We start from the raw sequence: 25,300 nt of genomic DNA on the forward strand, positions 1-25,300 counted from the left end.
ATAAATATATATATTTTATAATAAAAAATAAAATATATTTTATATCTCTATGTTCTGTGGCAGGTCTTTCCTAGTTTTAGCCCTTCCCCTCTTTCCAAGCCTCTCTCCCACAGATGCTGCAGTCTTGCCTCTAGATCAGAAGTATCCTGGTGCCAACTGGAGCTGACAGAGCAATGTTCTTTGTGAACATTTAAGCCTTGGAAATGGGTAAATGCTACAAACTAAAGCTTTCAGTCTTTGATTTATTGTTTTGTTGAGATGGGGAAAACATTTCCCAGGACACACCCTACTTTCCAACTGTTCAGCAGAAATCTAGTATGTATTTATTTTTACACATATAGTTTCCTCCATTAGAATACAAGTTCCTTGAGGGCACAGACTGTTTTTACTTATTTATTTGTACACCCAGTGCTCAAGCACAGTGCCTGGCACATAATAGTAAATGCTTGTTGACTGGTTAATTGATTCTGTAAGAAGGAACAGTTCTGGTATTTTTGGTAGGATTGCTAAGGAAAATATCCTATAGCAATTGCTAACCTAAAGTAGTGTGTGTATTAATAGAGAATAAAAGATTACCAGTCAGATTACTAACATGTAATATCAGTAAAGGACTCTCCCCAACAAGGGATGTCTCCCTAAAACACCCAGACTACTGAAGCAGTATGGTAGAACAGTAAGAGAAAGGGACCTGGTCTGAAAAATTTGGGTTCTAGTTTGTGTTCAGTTGCTTACTGACACTGGACAAGTCATTTTACCATTTCTGGCTGCCATTTTCTAATCAAGAAAAATAAAAGCTTCCCCGCCTACCAGCACAGAATTGTTGTAAGGATCAAACAAAATGGCGCCCGTGTAATTTCTTTCTTGACTGCAACGTGCTGTTAGATGTAAGGCATCATCACTAAAAAGACTGGTAAAAGGATGAAAGCAAGGTCATGCCAAACTCTAGGCTCTCTTTTCAGAATGACTTGCTCTATGCCCTTGCCCCTGCTGAAGTGAAAATTCAATACACCCCTCAGAGCTTCAAAACTTCATGTGTGAGCCTGGGTGTTGATGTTAGTCAATAGCAGAATGGAAACAGGAGCCTGGAAATGTGCTTTTTTCTGTTGGAGTCAAAATGATGTCGGCACAGTACCAATTTTTCAATTTAAATCTGTTTCAGGAACATTACTGGCAAAAAGAGGGAGGTTAGCGCTGCCAACATTAGCTCAACGGATATCTGGGCTCAGGGATGAGTTTCCCAGTGGGGAAGGTGCTGGGGGGGGGGTGCTTGCTGCAAATATAAACCGTCCATTTCACAGAACACCCACAATGTACTAGAAGAGACAGAGACACATACACACTCACTCTTTCTCCTGCTTTCTCTCCTCTTAAAGTCTGGCATCACAAGAACACCTCTCATCTTCTAGAGTGACTAATGTTTTCTCAGTCTTAAATCCTCCTACTCTCCCTATATCAGGCATGGAAAAAATAATTCTCTTTACAGTCCTAGGGGAAAGAGAGATTATCTTCATCAAAAAGCTCATTTTACCATTAGACTGAACTTCAGCCACCAAACTTTTTTTTTTGCCAGAGCAGCTGACAAGGAACAAAGACACTATTTTAATTTTCATTTCTATGTCCCTTCAAGACAGCCCTGAAACATCCAAAAGAAAGGTAGGTAGAAAAGGAAGGAAGGATGGAAGGTAGGGAAGACTTGAGCCTCTGGGCTCTAGTCCTGTCTGCCACAAACTAGTTATGTGACCTTGGACAGGTCACTGTGTTTTCTGGGTCTGTTAAAATAAAGAATTTTAGACAAGTTGACTCCTACAGTCCCTTTGACCTTTAAGATCCTTTGATATTGGAACAGGTAAATTAGGTACTCGAGTTCTGTATAACCAAGTACCATGCTCAATATGAAAGAATAAAGGTGCAGTGAACTATTCCTAAAATTATGCTCTACTTCTTGATTGGGTTTGCCTGATGATTCAGACTCTTATCAGAAAAGTTTGTACTGGAAGACTCAGGAAACGAGCAAATTCTGCAGCTCGAGAGGAGGTGATCATTTTGCTCCATGGAGAGAGTGAAATGATGTAGTCAAACATACACAAGGAATTGGCAGAGGAAAAAGGAATGTCTTTATCTTGTAGGAAAAAGAGGGCGATGGTATTAACAGGTCTGGAAAAGACTGCCCTCAGAGAGGTCAATATTCTTTCATACTGTGGCAAAGCCACTAAGCACATGCCTTCCTTATGCACTAAGAACAGCAACTTGCCATTACTAGCTCCAATGAATAATATAAAATTTAGCATGATTTATAATCCAAAAATCATTTGACCTCTATGTCAACTTTTGGTCCTTATATTTTAATATGGGTATACCTGTATTCTGCACACTAAAATAGATTCTCATTATAAAGATACTGCATGATGGGTGCTGTAGTCCTAGGTTTCCCTAAGTATTTTAGTTTTCCCCTATTTACTTCTCTCTAATCAATACTAGAGGGCAGGTTGGAGGGAGAGAAGCATATTTTTCCATCCTGTAGCAAAGCACCAGCCTAATCATAATTCTCTTCTCTCAAACATTCTCTGAAATCAGGGACATTGTTTGATTTGGATTTCAGTAAGCTTCCCCTTTAAAAGTTCATGCAAAGTAAACAGAATAAAGAAATGACAAATAATTTTGCTGAGTAGATGCTATTAAAACAAAAAGTGTTTGAGAAAGTAGGTAACTAAGCCAAAAAACAAACAAACTCTACCAATATATTTATTGAAGGCAAGAAAAAACAGAATGCTGATGGTCAATCCAATCTGCTAAAGCATTCTCCAATTTTGCCAAGTGGCCTGTAGCCATGACACATAAAAGATGACCACCTTCCAGATCCTGAGCAATGACAGAGGGAAGAAATAGAGAATGGGGTGTTCCAGTATTTTTTCATAAAGAAGGAGATGCTGGGTTATCCATTCTTTTTTTCCCTTTAAACCCTTTCCTTCTGTCTTAGAATCAATACTGTGTATTGGTTCCAAGGCAAAAGAGTGGTAAGGGCTAGGTAAATGGGGTTAAGTGACTTGCCCAGGGTCACACAGCTAGGAAGTATTTTAAGGCAGATGTCAACCCAGGACCTTGGTCTTTAGGCCTGACTCTCTACCCTCTAAGCCACCTGCTCTGTCTGTCCTTATGAGAATAATTTGTTTACCATTTTATCTATGAAAATGCAAAAAAGACAACCTTGATGATTCCCTGTTCCAGATGGCTAATATGATAGATTTACCTATTTTATTTGTGAACAAAGGCTGAGAGTGTGAAAAGGGCAGGAGCAGAAATAAGAACTACTTGTTCTCCTGTGTGCCTGTGGGCCAGGATAAGAAACCTAAAGAAATAACTAAGTAGTCTAAGCAATGTCCAGACGCACATGGCTAGACCCTTGGTAGTTAATGGGCTCTCATGGGCTAACTCATTAGAATTTGGGCCTTGATCCACTTCCAGAGAGAAAACTGGAGAACTGTGACTGCAAACTGAAGCACAGTTTTACATTTTTCTTTATTTTTCTTGTTTTTTTAATTTCTTTTTTGTACCAGAGTTAATATGGAAATGTGTTTTGCATGATTTCCCAAGAATAATTTATATCCTATTGCTTGTCTTCTCCATGGGTGGGGGAGGAGTGGGAGAGAGAATTTGGAACTCAAAATTTAAAAAAAGAATAAAGTATTAAATGAGAAACATTCTATTATTAAATAATAAAAATAATATTAAAAATTAAAAATATCAAATCAGTTTAAAAAAAAATTTGGACCTTGTCCGAATAAGTAAAAGCCCTGAGAGGTAGTATTTGGAAGATTGCGAGACTAGATGTCATGAGATTAAAATTCTAGCATCTGAGAGTTGCAGCTCTGCCTTCAGGTTTTCTCAGCTTGGATATCTTCTAGTCCCTAGTGTTTAGGTTGCTGCATTTAAACTGAAGTTCTGGGGTCGGAGAGCTTCCAATAGCTTTCCTTTCCTCCTTGAGTTCATTGTTCCCCCTTCTCCTGATCAAGCAATATAATAATCAGGCAAAACCTGATATTAAACTGCTGGATGAGTTTAACATGAAGGGCAAAAATCCAGCCCTCCCTTTTCAATAGAGATTTAGCATTCAGCAGGAAGAAGGGGGGGAAGGGGAGAGAGGAGCATGTGTTTAGTGGAACTAACTGCCAGGAAGATGCTTGATCGGAAAAGGGCAATAACTGGGACAGCAGACATCATGATCACAGGCATGATCTCCCTTTTCTCTTTGTTCTTAATAAATGTTTAAAAGTGTTTAATAAATGTTTATTGGATGGATGAATATTTACCACTTGCCACAGGGGAAACAGATGTAGAGAGAGAGGAACTGGAGAGGCAGACAGAATGAGTGTGCCAAAAGCTAAGCAATATTAACTGGGTTAGCACTGCGGGGTTACGAGTTCTGCTAGCATTCCTAGGTGAAGAGTGCTAAGGAGAATGAAAAATGTTAAGAAATATCATCTTGCCTCAATGCCTTCAACAGCTAGGAGTAAACTGGCATGGGCAATTAGAACTGTACGTGGGATGGAGGGGAGGCAGCTGGGAGGCTTGATGGATTAAGGGCCAGCCCTAGAAATGGGAGGTCCTGGGTTCAAATTTGGTCTCAGATACTTCCTAGCTGTGTGACTCTGGGCAAGTTACTTATTAACCCTCATTGCTTAGCCCTTATCTCTCTTTTGCCTTGGTACCAATACACTGTATTGATTCTAAGGTAGAAGGTAAGTTTGCTTTTTTTTTTTTTTTAAAGGAGGGAAAAAGAACTATATATGGCCTGGGACTTTTTCATGCCTGAAATAAAATTGCTGAGACAGAGTTGCAGATCAAGTCAATTCATGATTCATTTACTAAGTGCCTACCGCCTGCCTAAGGTGTTTGGGATACCAAAAAAAAAGTCACATTCTAATGGAGGGAGGGGAAGAGAAGCAAGATGTAAAGATAAGTAAATACAAAATATTTTTATTTTTAAATTTGTTCCATTTTAAATTTTATTTACTTAATTTAGAATATTTTTCCATGGTTCCGTGATTCATGTTCTTTCCCTCCCCTCCTCCCTCCCCCCTCCTGTAGCCAACAAGAAGTTCCACTGGGTTTTATAGGTATCAATAAAAATATTTTCAAATGGGGGAGGGGCATATTAATAATTAGGTGACTCAGAAAAGACCCTCCCTAGGAAGATGCGCTGTGCCTTGAAGGGAGCTAGAGATGCCAAGAGGCAAATATAAGGAGAAAGAGAACTTCAAGTATGAATGCTTAAAGAGAAGTATTAATGAAATCAATTTAGCAGGAAAGGTTGGAGTCAGATTTTGAACTGCGTTACATTCCAGACAGTACAGCATCATAAAGGTGAGAGGAAGCTACCGAATGCTCCTCCAATAGAAGAATAACATGGTCAGACTTGGGTCAAATTGGCAGTTGAGTAGAGGCTGGATTGGAGAGGAGAGAGAGATTGGAGGCAAGAAGTCCAATTTGGAGGCTATTGCAGTAGTGATATAGGCTTGAACTACAAGGGTGCTGGCTGTGTGAGTGGAAAGAAGGGGATGGATATGAGAGATGCTGCAAAGAACCACAATGAGCACTAGCACTTTTGGGCATGGGGTGGAGAGAGGGAAGAGTTGAGGAGGGCTCCAGGAATACAAGTCTAGAGTGACAGGAGGGAAAATGGCACCCTTGACAGAAACAAGAAGTTAGAAGAAAGGTGGGCTTCAGATAGAAAAGTATGAGTTCATCTTTTTTTTTTAAGCCCTTACCTTCTGTCTTAGAATCAATACTGTGGATTGTTTCTAAGGCAGAAGAGTGGTAAAGGCTAGGCAATGGGGGTGAAGTGACTTGCCCAGGGTCACAAGCTAGGAAGTGTCTGAGGCCAGATTTGAACCCAGGACCTTCTGTCTCTAGGCCTGGCTCTCAAGCCCCTGAGCCACCCAGCTGCTTCCTGATTTCATCTTTGAACATATTGCATTTCAGATGTACAGCAGGCAGTTGTCAATGCAAGGACTGGAGCTCAGGAGAGAGTTGAGAGTTGAACATGTAGATTTGGGATCTGTAGGAATGGAGATGATAACTAAACCCACTGGAACTGTTAAGGTCATTACAGAGAGAAGAAAAGAGGGGTCCAAAGACAATCATAGGCAGCAGGATGGTTATGATGATCCACAAAGGGAAACTGAGGGAAAGTCAGATCAGTGAGCCTTCTTTAAAGGAAAATAAGGCCAGGGATATGTTAGCAGTGGTAGGTAACATGATATTAAGAAGTTAGGAAAGTATTTAATGACACTTAGTTTCCTTATTTAAATCTTGATCAAATTATATACCATGTTTAAAATTAGTGATTAAATATTTATACTGGCTGTGTTAATTTATACTTGGTTTGTAATCAAAAGAATTCAAATCCTAGCTCTTAACATTTACTAGGTTGGTGACTTTGAGCAAAGGACTTTTCTTTATCTGTAAAATAAGGGAACTGAACTAGAAGGCTCATTCATCTATAATATTCTGCAAGGTTATTTAATAATTCTCCCTTCCTTCCCTGATGATTTTTAAAAGATTCTATTCTCTTTTCAAGAAAGGAACCAATGACCAGGGCTATTTTTTCCTCTTAAAAAAAAGTTACAGGAATTAAAATTGTTATCAAAACTTACTTGTCTGGGAAAGTGCTTCTTTAACCTACTTATTTGCAACTTGCTGTGTCCAGATGTATATGAACCTGACCTGACAAATGGGGGAAGAGTGGCCTTAGAATGACATCTCAAAGAGCAATAGGAATGGATCTTTGCCTTTTGCTTATTAGCAAAGTTAGCCCCATGAACTGTTCTCACAGTAGTAACTCACCAGCAGTCTAACTTTCCCCACTGTGAATGTACAAGTTGATATGACTTTTATTCTGATTTTCTAAAAGCATTAAGACTTTTCGTGCTGAAGTAATCACTACTGTTTGACAGCTGTACCATGGTTTTCATTATATCATTCTTTAGAGGAAGAAAAAAAAAAGTGAGTAGGCCTGTCTTGGGCATCAGATTTATTTTTGACAGCCCACCCCTGCTCTGCAATCTTATTGTTCATGAAATATCAGTCTCTTGGTGAAAGCCTGCCTTTAAAACCAGAAAACCTTATTTAAACTTAATCAAAAAAATGTCTCTCTCTCTTATCCCCTTTGTTAAATACAGAGAACGAACAATGGAAGCTGGGTCACCATGAAACAGGGGGCACATGGATGGCATGGGTTTTACCATCTGTCAGGCACAAACAGGGATTGAAGTGGTTTGTGAAGCAATGAAATGAGAATCTTCTGACAGAGTCCTTTCATTAGCATGAGATCACATCTTTCTGACTAATATTTTCTCCACATTTTAGCACAATTAGGCACAATTCTGCAGGAACTGTAGTTTGATGAGAAAAGAGGGAGAGATGTTTTCTACAATATGAGTCCCTCCGAGAACTCTTAGATTAGGCTGTTAAATGAAGGAGTCATTTGTGCAGAGTCTCCTGGGAGACATGCCTCCCACCTTGGTACTCATGAGTAACCAAAATGCTAGCTACTCCACAAATAATCATGTAGTCAAGCCCTGAAACAAAGTTATGGGGTGGGTGGAGGACTTGATAAATTACAATTCTGCTCTTTCTCGTTCTTCGTGGGAATGTATTTTGGTGGGGATCTGGGAGTATATTAAGCTGTACAGCAGAGGTTTGTTTTATAGTAATCTAGAGTAAGGGAAGTGGGTATGGATAAATGGAAAAGGAATGGTAAGATTCTTTGCGGGGCGGGGGGAGTCTGGGAATTAGAAAATCCCAATTAGATGCTTTGGAGAAAGAAATAGCAAACTGCTCCAGTATCCTTGCCAAGAAAAGTCTATGGTCCCTGGGGGTCATGAAGAGTTGGACAGGATGGGATGACTGAACAATAATTAGATGTTTAGTTGTTTGACTCTGGGCAACTCAGGTTGGACTGACTTCTTGTCTGGAGTGATTGGCTAGACATTCACGTTTTGGTATAGATTGGCCTAGATGGCTTCTGGGGTCCCTTCCAGCTCTGAAATTCTGTGGATTCCAATTTTGTCTGGATTCCAATTTTGTCAATGGTGAAATGAGAGAATTCATGCAATTTAGAAGAGAGTTACCTGTAGTGGCTTTCACAGTTATGGCTACGAGCGAGAAATTCCAAGGCAAATAAGGCATAGGGCAATCACAAAAGATAAAAGAAAGAATTCTAATTGCATGAAACCGAAAGCTTTCACACTATCAAACAAATGGCTTAACATTTTGGGGCCTCAGTTTCTTCATCTGTAAAATGTGTGTGTGTGTGAGAATAGATTCAACATCTTTAAAGACTCTTTCAATCTCTCAATAAATAATCCATTGAGAAGAGAAACTATATCTTGGGGGGAAAATATCTTTACATAAAACATCCTGATAAGGGCCTGATATGAAAAATATAGAGAAACATAAATATATAAATTCAAGAGCCATTCTCCAATGAATTAGTGGTCAAAGAATATGAACAAAATGGTTCTTGAAAGAAGGATAGCAAACTCAGAAACATCATCTGGAAAACTGCTCCAGATTATGTAAAAGACCAACAAGGCAAATCAAAACAACTCTGAGGTTTCACATGACACCCAGCAAAATGTAAAAAAAAAGACAAAAGATGAGAAAAGGCAATGGTGAAAAAACTATGAAAAAGTGAACAGATTAACACACTATTGCGGAACTGTTCCAACCATTCTGGAAAGCAATTTGAAATGATGCTAAGAAGTGACTAAAATGTCTACAGCCTTTGACCCAGAGATCCTACTGCTGGGCACAGACCCTAGAAAGGTCAAAGACAGAGGAGAAAGTCTTGCATACACCAAAATATTAATAGCAGCACTTTCAGTAGTAGCACAGACCTGGTAAAATATATACACATCAAGGGGGCAGCTGGGTGGCTCAGTGGATTGAGAGCCAGGCCTAGAGATGGGAGGTCCTGGATTCAAATCTGTCATCAGACACTTCCCAGCTGTTTGACCCTGGGCAAGTCACTTGACTCCCTTTGCCTAGCCCTTACCACTCTTCTGCCTTGGAACCAACACATTGTATTGATTACAAAATGGAAGGTAAAGGGTTTAAAAAATATATATGTTCACATCAGCTGAGGAATTTTTAAGCAAACTGTGGTACAACAATGTGATGGAATCTCACTGTATTGTAAGAATTCAGAGAAACATGATGTGTGTGTGTGTGTGTGTGTGTGTGTGTGTGTGTGTGTGTGTGTGAATAATGCAGGGTTAAACAAGTCAACTGAGAAAACAATGTACAAATCAATTTCAACAAAACAAGTGGAAAAGCCAACAAATCCCTAAACTGAAAGCTATATAATTATGACAAAGATTGCACTCCCACTGCCCCCAACTCCTTTGAGACTTTACAGAGGTGGAAGACTATGGGTATGGAACACTGAATGTATCATCAAGCTTAACTGAAATGTTGGTTACTTTGCTGAACTGTCCTTTCCCTTTCCTTTTGGTTTTATTTTTTTGTGGCAAGAGGAAGGTTTATATTCAGACACAAAAGGAATGTTAAAACAACATATCATAATAAAATTATTTTTAACATTTCAAAATAAAGGATTTGAATGAAATTTTCTTTAACATCCCTATCAGCTCTGATGAGATTTTAGAATTCTAGTTGTGTGACCCTGGACAAACCATGTAACCCCTATTTGCCTTAGTTTCTTCATTTCTGAAGGAGGAGTAATACTAGTTCTTGACTCCTAGTTTTCTGGTGAGGAATAAAATGAGATAACAATTGTAATGTGCTTAGTTCAATGCCTGCTATATAGTAAGGACTAGACAAATGTTGACTTTTACTTTTAGTGTCTGAAAAGGCAAGAACACTGGTATAGAAGATAGAAACTCTGTATTGTCTAAAACCAGGGGATACACAAAGTGACATTCCCAGATAACCTAGAAGGTTTATAGAATTTTAAAAAGGGAGCAAGATCAGGTAGCATTTACAATTTTGAGTAGGAAGTTTTTCTGGAAGGGACTTCAGAGATGATCTAGTCCAATCTCTTCATTTTAGAGATGAGGAAACTAAGGCACAGAGATGTGAAGTAACTTATACAAGGTCACGAAGGCAGTAGAACCAGATTTTGAATCCTGGCTCCCCTGACTCCAAGGGTTCTTTCCACCATATGATGATGACTTTAATCTTTATCAAAAGTCCTAGACTTTCCTCTCTCTTAAAACAAATAAATAAAAATAAGTATATTTTGAGGATCATTGATTTAGAATTCAAAAGATCTTTGGATATTATTGATACCAATTCCCTCATTTTACAGATGAGAAAATTGAGGCCCTACTAGCTGTGTTGTAGACAGTAAGATAACATAAGACAAGAAATTTGATGAACCAGAAAGTTGGTCTTTATTGAATGTCTGATGAATGTGTTTCTTAAAATGGTAACATCTCAAATTTATAAGCTTCTTCTATTTTCTTAAATACATTTTTATTGATGTTTTTGCATTATAATAGTTTCTCCAAATATATTTTCTTCTCTTTCTCCTCACAGAGGAGAAAAACAGTGGTTTTTATGAACAAAAAAAGACAAGGGATAGAGAATTACTGGCATAATTAATCACCAAATTAGTTGCAATAAAAAAGAGAAATAGAAAACTTGAGGTCCTAGTAGTAGTAGTATGGCAATGTCAGGATTTGAACCCAGTACTTTTGATGGCAAATCCAATTAGTACAACCCCAACCCAATTGAGAGTAAAGCCTGCAATACTATCATTTGTACCCCCATCTTATTTCTCCCATTTTGACTTCTAAACATTCAAAACCAACCACACCTCCCATTCCCAAACAACTCCTTCAATAACCTTTGTTTCCCAAAGCTTACCATCAAGGATGGCCCACTGGTTGTCAATTTCTGTGTGCTTCAGGTAAGAGTCTTCAATGGTTGGGTCATAGTCTGGCACAAAGATCTTCTGGAAAAATTGGATGGTCAGGGCGCTCTTGCCCACACCACCATCTCCAACCACCACCAGCTTGTATGTGGGGAGATTGTCACTTGGTACAGCACTGGTAGCCATGCTTCTAGTAAGTCAGACCTAGAGAGGAAAGACATGATGAATGAGACCAGCAGTCTTAGTTTTTACACCACACTCAATCCAGCACAGGAGTATGGCTCCTACTCCCTTAAGTGAGATTGATTAGCCCAGGTAGTCAGCCACTTTGTAAGGAGGACTTTAATCAATAAATATTTATTAGGCACTTACTACATTCAAGGCATGGCCCTTGGTAGGGAATACAAAAAAACTAGAAGCCTGCAATGAACATGATTCTAGACATCCCCTTTGATGACAGTTTCAGTTTTATTTGATTTTTAAAAAAATCTTCCAGCCTACAAAATTGATCAACTCCATTGTCAGCAGATTTAATTTAGACCCTGGTAGACTATACGCCCTATGTATTCTCCCTAGTATGTTCTTTGAGGTTGTATAAGATGATACACTACACTATTACTTGGCACAATTACATCAGAAGGTAAAATTAACAGAGCATTGGATTTGAAAAAGAAGAGATTTAAAAAAGTTTTAAATGAACACACACACACACACACACACACACACACACCTCCATTTGCTCATTTAGCAACTTCTACTTGATATTACCTGGTGATTATTTTGTAACATAAAAATGACTTGTAGCTCTTTTATTTCCTACTCTCTTCCCAAAGAAACAACTGAAGATATTGCTGCAATGTAGGGCGAGTCTTCTTTAAGCAAACCCAATATAGAACAACCCAAGATTCATTAAGAATACGTATTGGGAGTCATTACTTTCTTTAGGAAAGAATCTAGCTTTTTAAGGAATTCACCACAGGGCTCTCGTGTTGACTATACTGGGGACTGTGGGGAAATACAGAAGAAATTTATAATTGACTCAATTGATGCCTGTCTTTGAATTAGTTTTGAGGTTCTATGGGGGAAATAGGGCCAACACTCATAAAAGAGCACATAAAAGGAAAACTTCTTAAAGGCAATCTGTAAAGCTCCAGACAAGTATGTGCATATATAATGGTTGAGTTCCTAGACAATTCTAAAGTGAATGGAGAGAACGCTGGGGATAGCTAGCCATGGGAGTTTCTGCCTTTAATAAAGATTTATCTATACCGCTATATAGGATTTAATGATTTATTCATTGGTTTCAGGAGGAAAAACCCATGGATGATATGGGGGTAATTTGTTTTACAGCAACAATATTATATTAGGGAATAATGTTACTGAATGACCAAAACTCAGAGTATAAAAACTTAAAATATGTACAGAGGTAGGAGGCTATATAATTTTTATGATGATGAATCCAGTTTCTCCTCCCATTATATTTTCCTTTCCCTGCATTCGTAAAGAAGGGAATATAAGTGTTATGCTGCCCCAAATCATATTCCCAGAACTCTCTGTCTTCCCTATCCCCATCTCAACAATTCCTCCTGAATTCTACTATTCATGTGTTCTCCAGAGAGCCTGTGGCTGCTACAGGTTAGTCCTGGAAAGCAAAAGAAAGTAATTAATAACACTCATCTGTCTACTTTCTCATTCCCACACAGCTGCCTGGCTCCAGTTGCATCTTTTGGACCAAAAATTATAGGAAAAACTGGGTCTGGGAAACAAATGACATGACCTTCCCCTTCTCAGCATCTTTTGTGTTTTGCCAACACTGCACATAGGGCAGCTGGGCCATACAGTGGACAGAGTGCCAGGTCTGGAGTAATGAAAACCTGAGTTCAAATATGACCTCAAATACATACAAGCTATATGATCTCGGCCAAGTCACTTAACCCTGTTTGCTACAGTTTCTTCATTTGTAAAATGAACTGGAGAAGGAAATGTCAAGCCATTTCTATATCTTAGCCAAGAAAAACCTCACAAGGGGTCACAAAGAGTCAGACACTACTGACATGACTGAATGACAATGACAAAAAGATTACAGTCACATTAAACACATTTCTTCATTATGTCTGAAAATACATATGTATATGTGTGTTACGTATGTGTGTGTATAGGTATATATATCTTTTTTAATAGCGAGCTGATCACTTCTCTGTCAGGAGGTAGATAATTTATTTTATCACTGGTCCTCTAGAATCTCAACTGTTCATTTCATTGAAGGGAGTTCTTAAGTTGGCTTTACAATGTTGTTTTTATATAATTTCTCTGGATCTGCTCACTTCACACAAATCTTCTGATATTTCTCCGAAACTGCCTCTTTTGTCATTCTTATGGTACAGTAGTTTTCTATCACATTCAAATGCCATTTGCAGAAAAAGAGAAAGATTCAGAGGGGAAAGTGATTTGCCCTAAAAAGACAGGCAGGTGGTATTAGGTAATTTCTTAACCTAATGGTCCAAAAGGCCTACACAGAGAGTAATTCCTCCCACCTTTTTAATTGGAGGTCAATAAGTCAGGAAGCAAGACTAGAAGATAATAAAGAGTCTTAATAATCACCAGCTGTTAGGCTGCTGCCAGCTGAATAGCAATGGCAATCCAACAGAGAAAAAGGTGTGTGTGTGTGTGTGTGTGTGTGTGTGTGTGTGTGTGTGTGTGTGTGTGGTTATAGAGCTCTGGTATATGTACACATGTAGTTTACATGACAAAGGTAGCAAAAGGGAAAAATTCAAATTAGCCTATCAAGTGACTAAGTTTTGGTGTTTTCCTTAGTTGGAAGATTGAGTGATAGCAACGGGACATTAGTTGATTTTGTAGGGGAGAGTATCTTTACCTTGGGATGACTTGCTAGCTTTATAGTCTCACAAGTTACCCTATATCAGGTTTATTCTGACAATTATATCCTCTTTGTAATTAATCACATCTAACCATCTTGGAGGGGAAGGAGACTGTCTAGATGGGATCAGAGGTCTAAGATAGCGGAGGCTTTCCTTACCAGCCCAACCCTGGAGGCTCCATTTCTTTGACCTACAAGTTTACTTAACAACGTTGGAAGGAAGAGAGGTGATCCCCCTAACTTCATAGTCAGGTTCATCTGTTTGTTTAATAGTAGCAAGGAACAAACCAGTGATATAAACCCATGTTCTCTTATTGCAGATTCACTGTCTATGTGAAACTGTTCTTATAGCCACACAGAAGAAATGTGGGAAGAAAAGAAATGGAGAGGGAGATCCATAATCTTTTATTTTCTTTTCATACTGGAGTGAGAGGGAAAAAACACAAACAAATATGATACAGTCGTCCTAACTGAATAAAGTGCTGAAGGGGCATTGAAAAGCAACTGAAGAGAGATACAGTTTATCTTAGAAGATTTAAAAGAAGAGGGAGTGAAGAATAGCTAGGAAGAAAGTTAGGTAAAACAGCAAGAATGAGCTTAAAAGTGGAACTACTAAGGAACCTTTGAAGGGTAACAAATAGATTGACCTTTTCTATGTTAATTCTTGGTCTCTAAAGACATTTCCACTGACCTTTACTTAAGAGATAAGAGATCTTATTTGTGAGATAATGCTACAAAAGAACAGGGTATATTAATCATCCCTCTTCCCCAGAGACATGGCAAAAAAAAAGAGAAAGTTCAATGGAATAAGGGTATCTCTACCATAAAATGGAATGGAGAAGGGGAGGTTGGGATTTTGTTTGTTATTAATTTGTTCTTTTCTTTTAAAAAAAATTAAAACCAAGTTTTGCAATAAAAATGATTATGCCACTAAAATATTTTGAAGCCACTGTTTTTTTTAAAATTTATTATAGTTGATACCTAAATGAAATGTTGCAGTGAGTGAAGAGGTCAAACTTAGCAGCTGCTGATTTTTATCTGAGCCATTTCCAGGAAAGCAAACAGGAATGCACTACACTTGACTTCAATAAACATCTTCTTCATGCCTATGCGCAGGGCAATGTGCTAGGTACTGAGGATAAAAAGACAAAAACAGTGGCTGCCCTGGGAAAGGAAGAGAAGGGAAGGATAATAGCAATATTTCCCAGGGTCCTGATATATATTCTGGGCTTTCTTTTGGCCCAATCCCAAAGTAGTCATTTCCTTGAGAGGTGCTGAAAAAAAACCACCCATCTTTTGTCAAGACTTAGTTGGCCTAAAAGGCTAAGGTTTGAATCCAAGATATAGCTTATTGCTGGGTTGAGCACAAAATAAAGCACGTATGGAGCCAGGTTTCTGACCAGCAGACCAGGCTGGCCAGCCCAGAGGCAGGGAACCAATGCTGTGTCTTGCTTGAATATCCCTTCCATGCTATTGCTAAAGAATCTTCCTTAAAAAAACTTGTTAGAAATGAGGAAAAAAAAAGAGAAAATAAACAAACAAACAAAAAAACTTGTTAGATATTCATTCTTGTTCCTAAATATGAAATACTATCCTGAGTCAGGTCCAACTTGCAACAGTAAGATCAGAAGGGGGGAAAAAAACCTTCAATAGGAGGTGGCACCTGAATTACGCTTTGAAAGAAGTTAGAGATTCTACAAAACCAAGTAAATTCCATACATAAGGAAGCACTTTGATAAAAGCACTCTGAAGTGAGAGATGGATTGTCTATAGAAGAATGAACAGTTATCAGGCCAGCATATGGAAGGGGAGCGATGTCCCCCAAAAAGACCTGGAAAGATAGGTCTTTTCTAAGGAAAAGAGAGAAACCCAACTGAGGTGTTTGTATGTCATCCTAGAGAAACTAGGGAGCCTCAGTAAAAAAAAAAATTTTAGAAGGGAGTTGACATGGCCATATCTGTTTTTGGAATATCAGTTTGGCCAATATGCAGAAGACAGATCAGAGAGAGAAGAGACAAAAGGCAGAAAGACCAAAAGAAGAAGGTATTGCACCAAACAAGTGAGAGGTGGTGAATGCTTGAACTGGAGCAGAGGTCATATGAGGGGAGACCAGTCAAAATCTAGAGAGCTGCAAATATAGGATTGGCAAGGTTTTCTTCAATAAAGGAGAGCTAACTGCACATGAGTATATGTTTAGTTCATAAGCCCCAAACAAACGAAAGGATAATAATGACTGGCATATTTGTGGTCCCTTCTACAAAAATAGTTTGCATTGCTAAATGATGGTTTCAAGAAGCTCATTCCTCTGGTATTCTGTGTCTGATTGCAGTTGTTAATTTAAGGAAAGATTTAAAATATAAGAACAGGCCATCCTGGAGGTCACTTAGAGTGACTCTTAGCCTCATCTTGCTAACCATTTAGAGAATCAGAGATTCTCAGAATTAAAGATGATCTGCTTTATAAAGGATATAAACAGAGCCCTAAAGTACATCTAAGAAGTTCTACCAAACATCAGATTGGGATGTCACGGTCTATTCATCTAAAAGACCTAAATTTATAGGAGATCAATTATCTAGGTCATTAGGGTCCTGGGGGTTTCTTAAGAAGCCAGAAGAATATCTGAAAGAGCTTTGGATTTGGAGTATAAATGTCTGCTACCAGTGTGGTTTTCAATAAGCTATACTGATTCTGTTGGTATCCATCTCTTCATTTGTATATGAATTATAAAACTATTATAAAATAGAATTGTAAAAAAATGAAGGTGTCAGAATGGATTATCTCTAAGGTCTCCTTGAGGTCTGACATTCTATGATACTAATGCTAGCACTTCTTGATAAAATGGGGGGAAAAGTGAAGCAAGAGAAGAAGCAAGATGAAAATCAACACAAAAGCATATCTAAATGACACAAGAAGAAAGAACAAATATGATAGAGATCTAAAGAGAAGTTAAGAGATGGGAAAGACAGAAAGTCAAGTAATTAAAGGAAGGATGAAAAGTAGCAAAATATGATGAAATATGATAAAATAAGGAATGAACTCAGTTAAGAAAATCATGGAGAATTGAAAGAGTTGAATGTATCTTAAAAAAAAAACCCTCAGCAGTGAATGGCAAAACTCAAGGAAATGGAAAATACAGAAAATCTATTAATGGATAAAATAGAAACAGATTAATATAGGAAAAAATAGAATGAAGCAAAAGAATGGAAATAATTGAAAAGCTAAAAAATAACACAACTGGAAAAAGATTTTAAAGCAATGTTGATGAAAATGTGAATGTATAGGGCAGAACACGAAGTAAAAATCCTCTGAATTATAGCTGTTCTGCAAAGAAGAAAAGAATTGGATGACTTTATTTCAGGAAACACTATAAGAAAATTTCCCAGAATTATCCAAAACAAGCAGTACTCTGTAAGTTGAAAGAATTCCCAGAAGACTAACAAAGAAAAACTCAAATTTCAACTCACCTAGGTACAGCATCAGCAAATTTCTGATGTATAATGAAAACGAAAAAAAAATCTTTCTAATAGTAAGAAGAAACACATCAATTAACAAGAATGATCAATTAAGAGTATCTCAAAGGTTTTTCTTTTAAAAGCAGAAATGACAGCATAAGTAAACTATGTAAATGCTAAAAACATGGGCCTAGATCCCAGAATCAATTTCCCAGCAATGTAAGCATTCAGGGTGAACAATTAAAACCATGAAGACCTCAAAGAATTTGGGAATTTACAAAAAATATATAATTTAAAGGACCTTTGAAATAGAGTTGAAGAACTAGCAAGAGTTTAGAATCTAAGAAAACAGATACTTTTTGACAGTGATTAACTTCTTGTTGGATCTTCTATATTATGATAAAAAAAATAACCACAGTATTATACTAAGTGACTAACTGATACGATGTTCTAATCCCGTGGTAAATAAAACTCTTATTTTTGATAAGGATGTATCAAATTTGAGAATCCTCCTGCATGAATGCAAAATAGCTGATAGATTTCTCTATTTTATATCCTACCAGTCCTTCAAACTCAACTTGTCCAAAACTGAAACTCATCATCTTTCCCTCAAAATCTGTCATTCGTCCAAATTTCTTTATCTTCGTTCTGGCACCACCATCTTCCAAGCCATCTAGACTTGTAACCTCAGTTACCTTTTGATTTTTCTCTTTCTCATGCCCATTTGATCAATATTTTACTAAGTTCTGTGAATCTACTTCGCAACGCCTTTCACATCTATGCCCTCCTCTCCCCTACCACATCCACTAAATTAATTCACACTCCCATCTCTTCTCACCTAGACTAGTATAATAGCCATTAAAACTCATCTTCCTTTTCCATAAGATATCATCTCTCTAAAGCAATCTTCACATTTCTGGTCAATTACTTATTTACCAATGTACTGGTCTGATCACAATAGTCTTCTACTCAAAATCCTTCAATAGCTCCCCATTGCCAAATATATTATAAAATCCGGATCCTGGAATTCAAGGTCTTCTACAGAATAGCTTGAAGCTTCTGTTCCAGCTATATGTCATGTTGCTTTCTCTTTCATGGTTGTGCTAGATTGGACTGCTCTGTTTCTATTAATAGCCTACTCTCACCAATATCCATGCATTTGCTTGAGCCAAAATTCATGCCTGGAATGACCGACCTACCTGCCTGCCTGCCTGCCTTCCTTCCTTCCTTCTTTCCTTCCTTCCTTCCTTCCTTCCTTCCTTCCTTCCTTCCTTCCTTCCTTCCTTCCTTCCTTCCTTTCTTAGAACCAGTACTGCATATTGGTTCTAAGCAGAACAGTGGTAAGGGCTAGGCAATGGGGTTAAGTGACTTGCCCAGGGTCTCACAGCTGGGAAGTGTCTGAGGTCGGATTTGAACCTACAACCTCCTATCTCTAGGCCTGGTTCTCAATTCCACTGAGCCACCCAGCTGCCCCCATGAACTTCTTTCAATACAATATTCTTGCACCACTCTGGGTGCTGAAGTTCCTTCTTTTCTACCTTACTAAATTTATCAAGGTCTTCTACAACTAAAAAATGACCTTTTTTTTTAAATGTTCATTTTTTAAAACCCTTATCTTCTGCCTTAGAATCAATACTATGTATTGGATCTGAGACAGAAGAGCAGTAAGTGCTAGGCAACTGGGTTAAGTGACTTGTCTAAGAAGTGTTTGAGGTCACATTTGAACCCAGTTCCTCCCATCTCTAGACCTGACTCTAAATCTATAGTTGCTCCCTACATTCATTTTCAAAATATTCTCTATGTACTTGAAAAAATATGTCTCTTGCTTGATCTAAGTAGTCTTAATTTAAAAACACAAACACACATGAAGGTATAACTAGATGTTGTAATATCTGGTTGTATGTGTATGTGTATATATAAACACATGTGTATACCCACATGCCCAGTTATTGTAACACCTAGCATTAGCTCCTCAGTCCATGCCCCAGAGCTCCTATGTACCCACAAGAAATGGCAAGTGCCATTAGGAAAATTCTACTTTCTCTCCCTGCTCCTCACATCACCCTTGTGTCGGTGTTAGAGACCATGGCAGGCACTATATTATATAGACTTTCTAAATACAGAAGATAAGTATGCAACTCAATTCTCAGCACTATGTAACTGATTTATAATTCTCATACCTTGCAACGATATGACTAGAAAGATAATTTAGATGGATACCATGAATATGAAATGCAAAAATTCTATGTAACATGTTGGCAAATGGAATAAAGGAGAAAATAATATTTTAAAAATATTGATTGTGGAATAGAAAATCCAAGTAGTATTTATACAATGAATGCCAAGGCACCTTAGTTTTTAAATATATAGGTACATACACATGTATATACACATATGAAAATTATAAACTTAGTAAGATTTGCTAATAGTTGCTGAAAATGCCTTTGATAAGTAAACATCTACTTAGCTTAAAAATTCTAAAAAGTGTATTAAGAGGAGGCCTTTTCCTTTCATTTTACCAAATACCAAGATACTCATTTTTTCTGGAAACTTTCAGAGCCCCTTTAATTCTAATGTGAAATTTCCCTCTGTTGATATCCTTTGGTTGACTATCTCCAATTTATTTTGTCTACAGAGTTCTTTGTATGTTGCTTCCCTAGAAGGCTGTGAGCTCCTTGAGAAAAGGGATTTTTTAAATCACTTTCTTTGTATTACTAGTGTTTATCATAGTGCCTGGCTCCTAGTAGGAGCTTAATAAATATTTGTTGACAAATTAATAATAATTAAGGGGAGCAGACAGTTAGAATTCTGCCCCTCTCTTCAAGGAAAGCACAGTGGCCAACCTCTGACTCCAATCTCTTGCTTTGCTTTCTGGCAGGTATTAAAGTCTCTTCTGGAGAAGGGTGAGGGAAGAGATATCCAATCTTGTGACCCTATGAGCCCTTGCTAGATTTACAATAGATTTTTGTTTTTTAAAACCAAGATTATAAAATGCTGGGGAAAGGAATCATTATTTAATAAATATTATTGGGAAAATTAGATAACAGTATCTTAAAGAATAAGTTTAAGCCAATGTTTAATATTATATTATTATTGCTATACTATATATGCTATAATAGATATGCTATACTAAATTTCAGCTATCTTAATGATCTATTATTTTATGGGGAATGGATATAACCATTTCAATCATGCATAAGAAAAAATAAACAGAAGACATTTCTTTTATCCTAGAGATAAAAAAATTACAAAAGGAAAAGCAAAGTATCCAAATAAAAAAAGAAAATAATTTGTGGGGGAAAAAATCTTGCAACATATGTATCTCTAAACACTTGAAATACAAAATCTATGAGGAACTGAAAGTAATCTATGACATATTACACATCCCCAAATGATTGAAGGATATAAAAATACAACTTTAGGGAAGAAACTGAAACTTAAGAAATGCATATTAATTGAATTTTTAATAATTACTTAAGAAGAGTTCAAATTCTCTAATAATCAGAAAAAATACAAATTAAAATAACATTTAGGTACCTTCAACTTATAAACTTTGAAATAATAGTCAAAAAATTTATTATTAGCAGTTCTATGGAGAAACATACCCAAGGCATTATTAAGTGCTTTTGCACTTAACACAGTACCAGGGACATAGTAGGCACTTAATAAATGTTTATTAATTGATTGGTAGAAATTTTAAACTACTGTAATCATATGGGGGAACAAACTGGTAAAAGGCAATAAGGGCTGCAATACTGATTGTATACTTTGACTCAATGTACCTACTGGTAGTATTATATTTAAAACATGTTATTCTTTAAAAAACACACACACAAAAAACAAACAAACTTTACTTTCCATCATAGAATCAATATGTATTGATTCCGAGGCAGAAGAGTGGAAAGGGCTAGACCAGTGGTTCCCAAACTTTTTTGGCCTACTGCCTCCTTTCCAGAAAAAATACTACTTAGCACCCCTGGAAATTAATTTTTTAATAGCAATTAAAAGGAAAGATAAATGCACCTGTGGCCATCACTGCCCTCCTGGATTGCTGCAGCACCCACCAGGGGGCGGTGGCGCCCACTTTGAGAATCACTGGGCTAGACAACAGGGGTTAAGTGACTTGCACAGGGTCACCCAGCTAAGAAGTATCTGAGGACAGATTTGAAATAAGAACCTCTTGTCTCTAGGCCCAGCTCTCAATCCACTAAGTCACCTAGTTATGTTACTAAAAGGATAAAAACACTGAACTAGAATGGAGAGAACACTGGATTCAAACCCTGGTTCAACTCCTGCCTCTCTTGCTGACCACCTGTGTGACCTTGAGCAAGACACCTAACTTGTCTAGGCTTCAATTCCCCAATTGTCAAATGAGAGAGTTGACTTAGATGGCCTCTAATATCCCTTTAAGCTCTGAATCTATGATCCTATGAACTATGTGGCAAAAGAACTCAACCGCACCTGATTTTTGATAGCAAAAAAACTAGAACTAAGCTGAATGCCCAATTATTAGAGAATAGCAGAATATGTTGAGTTGTTTTGATATAATAGAATCACATCTTAAAATGATAAATATTGAAGGACGGAAAGACAAAAGTTATGAAGGGTGAAGAAATCGGAATTAAGAGGGCATGCACAGTGACTACATCTATTAAAAATGGTCAACTCCCACATGATGACAAAATATAGTAACAAGCAAACTTTACAAGTTCAGAAATTGAAAAGAGACCAGCAGACACTGAGCAATGTTATGCTTATTTTGTTAACAGTTTTTAGCTTTTTCTTTAATCAAATGGAAAGAGCTCATGGGTTTTGGGGAGGGGTTGTTTTATTTGGGATTTTATTCCTCATTTTGTTTATATGATTCATGTTTGTTTTGCTTGTTATTAAGTTTATAACACAAATTAATCTTAAAGGACAAACAAAAGTCAGTTTTTGGAACACTGTATAATCAATCCCTTAGCAACTATTTCTTTTCCATCCCATTTCTGATACTGGTCTAAGAGTGAAGCCATTTATAAGAGACTAGAAACGGTTTCCTAAAAGGGTCAGTGTTACTTTTTCGAATAAGTCATTAAAAAAATCTCTATAGAAAACTTTAGAGCAATAGATGGCATGACCATAGTATCAAATAATTTGGCACTTAGTTATATGGTCAGTGGTATACTGCTAACTGTTTAACAGCTCTTGAAAGAAAAAAAAGTATACACGGCACTTTCTTTTTTCCATTTATCCTTCATTATTGATTTCTCATCACTTTCCTAAATCTAAACTATCAAAGAAACAATAAATCAAGGCCTGCTTTGTAGCATTTGCCTGTTTCCAAGATGTAGACATTCACACTGCAAAGCTGGCTTCAGCACACCACCAGTTAAAGGGTCTTGTTCCCCCAGATTTTTTTACCTTTACTGTGCATAGGTGTATCCTCTTATATAAGAGCAGTGAAAATGTCCAGTACAGGCTTGAGCATATAGCTGAAGTGATAATAATCATGCAACCTGTTAAAGCATTTAGTAAATATTTCTATTAAATAAAAGATGTGTTCAATGGTTCAACTATTTTTCTTCCTGAGTCAAGAACATGGGGTGGGTGATCTCCAGAAATTAGAGGGCTCTGTGGTCCTAGAATTTTATAATTCCAAATAGCACTTTGGGGTCTTCCCTGACCTTGAGCTTTTCTCACTGTGTGCCCTCCCTCTGACTCCTATATGCCTTTTGATCCCCCTCCCATGTACCAGGCACTGGGCTGGGGATAACAAATCAGAAATTAAACAATCTCTGTTAGGAGTTTATAGCCTATCAGGTAAAAATATATATATGCACATATATAGATGAATACAGATTATATGCAAAATAAATTTCTCTTCAAAGGATATGTTGCAAGGCACTTTTTTTATGCAAGGCACTGCATTAGGGAATGGGGCTATATAAAAAAACTAGCCCCTCCCCCAAAGAGCTTCCATTCTATTGTTTTCTAACATTGTTTTTAACACATTATAATTAAAACCCACCAGAAGTCAAAAAACAGAACTTGAAAGTCATTCAGTTGATGGCCCATGAATAACATTACTTTTTAATTCAATGATCATTTATTAAGTGCTGTATAGGTGCTAAGCCACCTGAAAGCAAATGCTTTGGGCATGTCTCTGGGCCTGGGATTTCACATCTGTAAAATAAGCAAGGTAGACTAGATAACCTCTAAGGCAATGATGATGACCCTTTTGGAAACTTTTAGGGACCCTGTGCCTGTGCCTTGTCCCCCCAGACTAAGTGCAGTGCCTTGCTCCCTGCATTGGAGGGGGCAGAGGCCAGGCTCCTAGCTGGAACCTGTCAGGGCAAAGCTGCCTCCAGTAGCCACAGAGACCTGTGCTGCCTTGCACCTAGCCACCCCACAGGCAGGCAGAATGAGGGGATTCCTGCCCAAGCCTGGTGGGGGCTGGGAGGTGGCTGAGATACCCAGTGCCACTCCCCCTACATTTGAGGGGTGGGCGGGGGCAGGAGGTCTGTGTGTGCCATCTTTGGCAAACATGCCATAGGTTCACCATCATGGCTCTAAGGTACCTCCCAGCTCTAAGGCTTAAGATCTGATGATCCTTTAACATTCATTGTTCACCCAACACTTAGTTTTCCTGGAATCAAGTGATCAACCAAGGTGGAGTTGTTAAATAATTGCTATATACTAAGTACTAAGCATTGGAAATTCAAAGAAAGGATACAGTTCCTTTCCTCACATTCATCCATATAAATATATATACACATATATTCTAATATTCCAACATACATATTCTAATATTACATTACATCTGTTATATGTAATATAATAGAAAGCTTATATTTATTATATTTCTATTATATATTATGTTAATACACACACACACACACACACACACACACACACACACAACCCACAGTTAGATGGTATCCTGGGCTTGCATTCAGGATGACTCCTCTTCCTGAGTTCCAATCTGGCCTTAGATATTCCCTAGCTGTGAGACTCTGGGCAAATTACTCAACTCTGTTGGTCTCAGTTTCCTCACCTGTAAAATGAGCTGGAGAAGGAAATGGCAAACTGCTCCAATATCTTTGCCAAAAAAACTCCAAATGGGGCCACAAAGAGTCTGACATGGCTAAAATGACCGAACAATGGCAACAACTCTATATTAGATAGAAGGTAATCTCAGAGGGACCACACTAGCTGGAATGGGATTGGGTGGGAGGGCCAGCAAGCAGGGAGGGAGCTAGGAAATGCCTCATGTAGAAGATTAGGTTTGACCCTGCAATTGAAGATAGTGGTTCACTTGAACCCTGGAGTTCTGAGATGTAGGAAGGCTAATGCTGATTGGGTATCAGCAGTTTACGCTAAACCCAGCAAGTCAAAGTTTAGGAGTTAAGAAGCTTTGAGGCCAGATCTGTGTGGCTGCTGTATGTTGAGCCTGAACTAAATAGCCTCCTTCCTGCCCTTTCCCACAAAAGGCTGGAGGTTGGGGAGTGGGGGAGGGCTGAGCTGATTCTTCAAAGAAGCCAGGAGGGGGAAGTGAGATGGGAGAACATTCCAGGCAGAGGGGACAGCCAGTGAAAGGGCAATGATTCGGGAGATTGAATGTTTTGTGAGAGGAATACCAAGAAGGCCAGTTAGGCTGGGTATGCCTGTACTAGCAATTGCTTAGCACATTTGCTAGGGGGTCTGCTTCTTGGAGAGCAGATTCTGAAACTTTTTTGTTTTCATTGAAAATGGATGGTGCTAGCAACCTGGATCTCCAGCTCCACTGACATCTTTAGTTCTGTTAATCTTGCTTCCTTCTTCCATTGCTAGTATAGTTAATTTTGTTTTTTATGATCTTCCCATCCCAGCTTGAACTCTTCTCCTGACCTCTCCCACAAGCACATGAGAAAGAGAGCAATGATCTCACATCCTTAAAGGCTGCTGATTTAAAAGAAAAAAAATTGTTTTCAAATTGGATTCCCAACAACTCTGCAAATACTCTGCCAAATATCTCATGAACTGGTATTAAGATTGGCTTTCTATAAAGACCATTGAAATGAAATCCTGTGGATTACTGAAGATGGCCAGGTT

At 37.9% G+C, this 25,300-nt stretch overlaps 1 protein-coding gene across 1 annotated transcript in view; it reads right to left on the reverse strand.

The window, feature by feature from the left end:
* The window catches only part of MRAS (muscle RAS oncogene homolog), a 123,940-nt gene that overhangs the window by 48,051 nt on the left and 50,589 nt on the right, over positions 1-25,300 (reverse strand). The window contains exons 2-3 of the mRNA XM_044669147.1: positions 10,891-11,101; positions 5,986-6,091 (exon numbers count right to left, since the gene is read on the reverse strand). Of these exons, the coding sequence (XP_044525082.1) occupies positions 5,986-6,091; positions 10,891-11,083 (299 nt within the window). The 5' untranslated portion in view covers positions 11,084-11,101. The remainder of the gene's footprint in view (positions 1-5,985; positions 6,092-10,890; positions 11,102-25,300) is intronic.

Source organism: Gracilinanus agilis, chromosome 3 (genome assembly GCF_016433145.1).
Source record: "Gracilinanus agilis isolate LMUSP501 chromosome 3, AgileGrace, whole genome shotgun sequence".
Lineage (NCBI taxonomy): Eukaryota > Metazoa > Chordata > Mammalia > Didelphimorphia > Didelphidae > Gracilinanus > Gracilinanus agilis.